The 8,458-nt window shown below is 32.4% G+C and overlaps 1 protein-coding gene across 8 annotated transcripts in view; it reads left to right on the forward strand.

Moving 5' to 3' along the window:
* The window catches only part of SEMA3A (semaphorin 3A), a 506,842-nt gene extending 501,217 nt beyond the window's left edge, over positions 1-5,625 (forward strand). For all 8 annotated transcript variants that reach the window (XM_043462900.1, XM_043462898.1, XM_043462899.1 and 5 more), the window contains 2 exons: positions 2,539-2,681; positions 4,071-5,625. In XM_043462900.1, the coding sequence (XP_043318835.1) occupies positions 2,539-2,681; positions 4,071-4,526 (599 nt within the window). In that variant the 3' untranslated portion in view covers positions 4,527-5,625. The remainder of the gene's footprint in view (positions 1-2,538; positions 2,682-4,070) is intronic.
* The last annotated feature ends 2,833 nt before the right edge of the window (positions 5,626-8,458 follow it).

An 8,458-nucleotide genomic window follows, 5' to 3' on the forward strand; every position in this document is an offset into this window, starting at 1 on the left:
TCTACGATTTCTTATTGTACAAGTTACATTGATTTTCTTAGCTGAATGTCCACTAATGTACTGAAGGATTTAAACAGATTCCTATGTTTGAGAGCAATAATTTATTTACACCTTAGATTTCTATAGTTGTCTACCTTAATTTAGACAGATTAGATGAGAGACAAGTCAAGTATTATAAATTTCTTCAAGAAGAAGACCCAATAAGCATGGCTGGTAAAAGAGAAGATACTGGTGGATAACCATATTGTCTGTTTTTAAATCCAGCTGATTTTTTTTTTTCTGTTTTATCATGCTGTTGTATATCTTATGATTCATTACTATTTAGATATTGAATGAAAAGTGTCTTCCTAAAAGTAAAAGGATTTCTTTTTTTAATTAAAAAATTCTTTTTGATTTTTTTTTAGTTTCACTGGAGTAAGAACACTAAACATGAGATCCACTGTCTTAAACAATTTGAAGTGTATGATACAGTGTTGTTCCGCATAGACATAATGTCATGTAGCAGATCTCATTTATCTTGCATAACTAACATTTTATACCCGTTGTCTAGCAATTCCTCATTTCCCTTCCCCCCAACCTCTGGCAACCATCATTCTACTATTGCTTCTAGGATTTTTTTACTACTTTAGATACCTCATCTAAGTGAGATGATGCAGTTTCTGTTTTTTTGTGACTGACTTATTTCATTTAGCATGTTCTCATGTTTCATCCCTGTTGTTGCATGTTGCAGATATCTACCTTTGTTATAATATTATAAGTAATTTATAAATAAGCATAATATAAGCAAAATAATTTAAATATAAAAAAAGTTTAAACTGTACAGCAGTTAGCAGGGAAAAAATGCATTCTGTGTAAACGCTCATGACTTCTGTGACAAGGCATTCTAACTATTGATGGTAGCTCCTGAATCACAGATCATCCAGCTCATGGTGGACAAGAGATTCAATTTATCTCTATCCAGAGAAGTAGATGTCTTGCAAACTAGCACAGCAACACGTACCATATTTTTTCAATAAAAATATACTAATAATTTCAGGGGGGAAAGAACAACACTGCCGTCAAAGTATACATTGATACACAGATACACATATCTCCAACATGAAATGAAATGTGACTTGAAATCAGTTAAATATTATTTCTTTACATTTCAGTCATTTAATGTTTTTTTTTTAATTATTGTTTCCAGGGACTTGATCTTTTAAATAAGAAGGGACAGATACTTCCCAATATTAGAAGAGTTTTGTTTCATACCTAAAACAATAAAGGAAAGGACACTGGGATAGACATCCCTGGAGACAGCAAATGCAGACAGAAGGTCCACCATAGGCAGGGTGAGAACAGGAGATGATGGCCTTAGGCTGTGTACAGGCATTGGGCGGAAGCAGGATTTTGGAAAGCTTTAAACTTAGAGCAGATCGTACTGTCCATGACAGACAAAAGTACTCAGATAGTTATATGAGAGTAAAACTGTCAAAGTAATGCAAAAAAGGGGCAAACATTTTTTTAATTAAAAATCTAGCTAAGTTTGAAAGAGTAAGCAAAATTTTTTCATGTCTACACTCTCAGTCCTCTGTGCATGTGAAAATATATTTATTATTTTCTAAATGAATTTAATGAGTTCCAGATTGTACAGGATGTCATAATAGAAACAGGATTATACAAGATAATAAGGAGTTTTTTTCTCTAAATGAGTTTTACCTAGACTCCCTGTGTCGTAGTTTTGATCTTAACTGTGTTTCATGTACCACATTGAAGGAGGTTACATAAAGGGTAAGATAATAGAAACTTAATCAGGAAACAGGCTTTCTTATTGCTGTATTTTATTATATACTCTTGCCATATTCTTTAGCCTAATTCTTGAAAATAATAAAAGATGTGTCATTTTAAAATAAGGACAATTGAAACCACATTGCACTATAATTGTGCATCTTTCTTCTGAGCCATCCCAAACATTTCACATCAATTGATCTTCAGAACAAACTTGTGGATTATATAAGGGTTATTGGTAGGCAATATAAACTTCCTGAACTCGTAACTTCTGTAAAATACTAGACAAATATTATTGGTTAGTGAATCTAATTTTAAAGATGAAAAACAAAGAGGCAAAATTAAGTTATGAGAGAAAAACTTGTGTTTTCAAAAACACAATCGAATTACTTTTTATGCTGGAAAATAATACAATATAAACTGGCACAATTAGATCACAGTTTTACAATGAAAAAAATGTCTTGGAAAGTACTATCATGGCATATAAAGATGTATAGTTACACTGCACGAATGACTGATTTTGTTAATGTAATGCTATTTTCTGGTGGACAAATCTCTGTATATGCCTTATATAACCCACAACAAAATGACTAGTCTGTTTAGGTAGACATTTGAGTTCTGAAACCTTGACATTTCTGCCATCCTTGATAAAATTGGAAAAGATTTCCAACTTGGCAACAAGTCCATCTCCTGAATTTCCAAATAAATACTCCGGAAAGTTGAGTTTACTACTCTAACATTTTCTCATTTCATTTTCTCATCACCTGTCAGATAATCACCATGGCCACGGCTTTGAAGAAAGAATCATATATGGAGTAGAAAATAGTAGCACGTTCCTGGAATGCAGTCCGAAATCACAGCGAGCTCTGGTCTATTGGCAATTCCAGAGGCAAAATGAAGAGCGAAAAGAAGAGGTATAGGAAAGAAACTGGATTTACTCTAACATATTTGTTAAGTGACCCCAGTGTGGTTGACTTGAGTGGGGGAAAAAGAAGTACTGTGAATATTTATTCTTTTCTTAACCTATCAGGACCTATTCATTAAATAAGTATTAATTGAAGATGATTTTATGGCAGGCTTTGTGCTAGGAGTTAAAGGAACAAAGTTGAACTATAAGAATTTTGTCCTAGAAGCTGTTTGCGGCTGTGGGTTGGGGGGGAGGGGGGGGCGGCGACCTTACATTTTAGAGTTTTTCTTTTTTTTTCTGCCTGGAGTTATCTATTATGTTATATTCATTTGTATACAAAAAAAAGAAAAAAGAAAAATCCTCCTAACTAATTTTAACTCTTGTTCAATTGATTCTGCTATCCAGACATGTTTCCCTTTCTTCATTAACTTCTTCCTCAAATGGGAAGAGGCAGTTAAGAGAAAGGAGTAGTAGATTCAGGAGGAAAGATCTTAAGTCCCAGTATTGAACTCTGATGTGAATTATGCACGTAGTTTCATACAAATCTTCCTCCTCAATGAATCCATTAATTCCTCTGTAAAATTAAAAAATTATACATAGAAAATCTCAGTGAATACTCTGAGACTTTTAAACTTTTTTTAAAGCCTTAAATAAGGGTAACCATACAATGTACATGATTTATGAATGTACATTTTGCAGACAATTTTACATAATCCGAATGCAGAAGTGAAAGTATCCCATTATCTCTTTTGACAGTTGAAGTAGTCTTTAAACATGTAATCATGTCTTATAAATGTTAAGGTTGATTTTATATGTTACCAGCTTAGGCTTTCAGAGATCTCTTTTGTAAACTTCATTCAGAGTAAAAGTGCAGTTAGACATATTAAACAACATGTCTTCATGTCTCGTCTAAGATAGGAAATTAAATAAATAAGTAAGCATGTGATCCCATAATTTTTCTGCTTGCTCAACTACTGAATTTATTTCATTTTTTCAAACCTTATTATAAGTTCATTCTAATGCTGCACTGTTTTCTAGTATTATGTTTCTGTATTTCCAATTCCAACACTCACTTTCTCCTATATTTATACACTTTATTTCAAAGTTTTAAAATAGAATATATCTTTGTCCTTTCATCCTCTTAATTATTTTAAATTATTATGAGAAATTTTATTAAGACAATAGACAACCAGTATTTTGCAATACATCTTAAAGACAGGAGAAACTCCTTATAACTCCTTTCTCTGATGGGGAAATGATATCATTTCTCTTAAACTAGAACTTTTACTGTTAAAATGTGCCTCAGTATACAATACAGATTTTTACTGAGACAGAGTTTTGGAGCTTATATTTCTTGTAAATATATATGATTTCACTAATTATTTTCTTTTGCTAGATCAGAGTGGATGATCATATCATCAGAACAGAACAAGGCCTTCTACTGCGTAGTCTACAGCGGAAGGATTCAGGCAATTACCTCTGTCATGCGGTGGAACACGGATTCATGCAAACTCTTCTTAAAGTGACCCTAGAAGTCATTGACACAGAACATTTGGAAGAACTTCTTCATAAAGATGATGATGGAGATGGGTCTAAGACCAAAGAAACGTCCAACAGCATGACGCCTAGTCAGAAGGTCTGGTACAGAGACTTCATGCAGCTCATCAATCATCCCAACCTGAACACAATGGATGAGTTCTGTGAACAAGTTTGGAAAAGGGACCGAAAACAGCGTAGGCAAAGGCCAGGACATACCCAAGGGAACAGTAACAAATGGAAGCACTTACAGGAAAATAAGAAAGGCAGAAACAGGAGGACCCACGAATTTGAGAGGGCACCCAGGAGTGTCTGAGCTGCATTACCTCTAGAAACCTCAAACAAGTAGAAACTTGCCTAGACAATAACTGGAAAAAATGCAATATACATGAACTTTTTCATGGCATTATGTGGATGTTTACAATGGTGGGAAATGCAACTGAGTTCCACCAATTATAAATTAAGTCCATGAGTAATGTTACTAACAGGCATTCTTCCGAATACCAACACCTATTAATAGAGGTCAGATGAACACAGATGTTCACAGTAGTGACTTAATGTTTCCTGTGAGATTTCACTATACAGGTTTCACTTTCTTCTTTGCCTGAGAAATAAAAATGTCATTTGCCATAGTGCCATCTAAAGAATAAAAATGGCATCAGCAAAGCCATTTTATTGAACTAGAAGTTTAAGATAAACTGCATGGATTTACTGAGCTGATGAATATTCCAAAACATTGTTGGATTCAAGGATATGTTTTGGCTACCAACACTCATGTTTATGTGTACTGGAGGAGTAAAATGATACTGAATGAAATGGTCTGTGGAAATTAAAAAAAAAAAAAAAACATAAACCATTCATCATCCAGAAGAAAAATGGAATACACTGATCTACTACTGATGTCTTTCTTCCAGCTTTGATCTAAAGATGTATTTTATTAAAACTATAATTTAAATGTACCATGACAAATATGCAGAAAAAATTAGCTCTTTTCTAAGCTAGAGTAAGTTTTTGTCTTACAGTTATTGTGGTATATAGTTTTTGTTTTTAAAAAACTCCAGTTGTGTGCTGCTTTTTAAAAATGTTTTCAGTTTTGCAAGAATAACCAATATTGTCCTAAATCATATATACATCATTAGCAACTAATTCCTAAAATCTGGATATAAAGTATGCTTTATTTCTCTGAGGAATTAAGAAAATAACACCTCCCTTTCTTCAAATATTACCTAAATTAATTAGAAACTGCATAAATATTCCTAGAAAAACAGCATTTATCTGGAAAGAAAAAAAAACATCAATTTGCAAGTGCGTTTTGTTGTACCTAATGAATCAACAAAGAGAAAAAGGATTGTATATTTCATAAAAATAGTAAGCATTGGTTTAATTTAATGTTAATAGAAAATGTCTTAACTCTTCACTTGAATCCTGTCTGATATTTGAGATATAAAAACTCTCTCTTGGCTGCATTAGGATTTTTATCTGTGTGACTTAATTTTTTTGAGAAGAGGGAGATCAAGGATATTCAGAACAGCATCCTAAACACAAATTTCCCAGCTCTGTTCACATTTTTATCAGCTGTTTCTTATCTCACCTTAAGACAGTTATTTGTCTAAAGAACTCATGATTCCTTTCAAGTCAGTGGGAGTGACTTTTATACAAACTATTTTCCAGGACACAACCCACATTTTAAAACATGTAAAGCTCTTTGTCTTCTGCAACAACTTATAAAATAATTATTAATTAAGGGCTTGCCTGCTTCATTGTCCTAAGATGATTCCTTAAGAATAATTGACTTCAAGATGTAAAAAAACTTCAGCATTGCAATGCAGTTTCTTTTGTGCTGCACTCATCTTTCCAAGAATTCCTCTCTGGGTCCTTCATCATGCACAGAAATGCAAAGGAAACATATTATTGCTAAGTAATGAAAGCAGCATTGAAATTCTAATATAGCTATCTTGGGATTCTAAATAACTCAGAATTAATTTCTCACCTCAGACTACAGTGACTTTTCAAAAAATCCTCTTATCAGCTGAAATATTTCACAGATGAAAGCTCATGTTTCAGTTTTAATGATTACTTTGAATAAATAATTTTTGACGTTTGTTTCAAATGGGAGCCTAGAAGTACCCTATATTCAATTTTAGGCTCCATTGATTAATACAGTGTTACTTTTAGAAGTACATACTCAAATGGTAGCTGAATTTTAAATTATTTGAAGAACAGACTCCTATAGAGAAAAAAAAAAAGTGTTTGAGATATAAATCAGAGAACAAAGAGTGCTCCAAAAATAGGTCATTTTAAAATGTGTCTTAACTGTACTGCAATTCAGTATTGCATTTTATTCTAAATTTGCAGCTGAAACACATTTATTGGTAATAACTAAAGTATCTTATTTCTTATTAGTCCTCAAAAATAAAGGATTTGAAAGAATAGAGATTATGTAACTTTAGGGATGCCTTCCAATATCTGACTGCATTTTGTTCAGCACTATGAAATACCCATAGAAAGAAAGTCTAGATTTCAGTTAAAAGAAACAAACAAATCCACCAGCATGTCTTAATAAATCATCAGGTCTACATTTTTGAAGAAAATTATAAAGGTAACTTACAGATAAATAACTCTTATTCCAGTCTTAATCTTCTGTCAGTGTGAGCGGGGCAATTTGCACAAAAAATAATTAATATCCCATTTATTCAGTTTTAATAGACTTTGCCCATGCTTCTGTCATCAGAGTTGAAAGCTTTTGAAGAGACTCATGTGACCTTGAACAGATTATGACAACAATCTTAAAATAGGAAAAAGTACATAACAGAAGAGAAATTATGGCCCACTTGAAATCAAATGTAAAATGTAAATGCATGTAAATGCACACTTAATGCTACTTTTTATGTATTATTTAGTGATTTTCAATGGTATGTATTTAATATTTTTGCTACCTACACATTAGGGAAAAGAGATGTAAATAATTTTGAAAAGAAGAGGAAGGACAGTGTAAAATGCAGCTTTTTGTAGGTACCCCATTTCAGTGTGTTCAACATCATCTTAAAATGCAAGATTTTCCCACATAGGTGACAAAGTGGCTCATGTGCTATTTAAGGGAAGAAGCTGTGTGCCCATTCAATAAGCATGTTTTTTGCCAGGTAGTAAATATGTTCCATATCTGTATTTATCATTGGATTTCAGATGGGAACTAGAAAACTGGAGAGAAAAATGTAATGAAACTGCTGCTGTAAATTACTCCTGTTAGCATGTATTCAGTTGCTAAATACACATTTCTTCAAAATATTTGAATTCAGATGTCTTTACTATTCCGTGTAGCATATAGTGTCAAGGAACATAAGAGTAGAAAAGGTTGAGAACCAGAGTCAAGTTGCTGGCATATTTCTTCATTGTAGTCATCTGTAAGCTGAGCTCTATACTTCTGGTGATAAGTGTGAATGTTACGCCTTTAAATTAAATACTGTTATTTTATGCCATACTTACAAAGCAAATATGGGGAGGAAATTCTTTAGTGTGTCATTATCATAGTCCGTTTCATTCAGGATCTACAAAGGTGCCTGAAAATTGTTATCGAGATTGCCTATCCTGAAGGTCATAAGCAAGTGTTTTATTAATTTATTAATATGGAGTGATTAGTATAACATTTTGAAATCTTTGTTTTAAGAATTCATTTTTAAACACAATTTTCTTTCACTTTAATGGAAATCTGTCCAGTTTCATGGTTTCAAATACACACTTAAGATTCAACAATAATGTTGTAGTGTATTAGAGATAAATGAGCCTAATGCCAAAGACATTCATGCTTTATATTTTAACTTTGTAATAATTATAAAGTCAATGTTAATGTTTGCAAAATACATAATCCCATCAATAAGAAAGCATTTTTCAGAAATCTGCAGAACCTCTAAGTTTGACTTCTAACAGTTTATATACTAATTAATTAAACATACTTTTTAAAATTAAAATACTAAGAGGACCTATACATGAAAGAGAGAATGAACCCATGGAAATGTTGCCTCGTATAGTATGGTCATTTTCACAGTCAACCTGGCGAAAGAAGACAGTTTGGTTTTCATTTCAAACATGCAAACACACACAGACAGAGGCAGAGGTACCAAATCAAATTAAACCAATAATAATAATAATTTTGAATATAAACAAATTAGGCTTTTAGACATTTTGTTCTTTAGAACCAGATTCCTACCCATTGTATTAAATTCTACTTATAAGTCTTATTACCTGCAATGT

Source organism: Cervus canadensis, chromosome 3 (genome assembly GCF_019320065.1).
Source record: "Cervus canadensis isolate Bull #8, Minnesota chromosome 3, ASM1932006v1, whole genome shotgun sequence".
Taxonomy (NCBI): domain Eukaryota; kingdom Metazoa; phylum Chordata; class Mammalia; order Artiodactyla; family Cervidae; genus Cervus; species Cervus canadensis.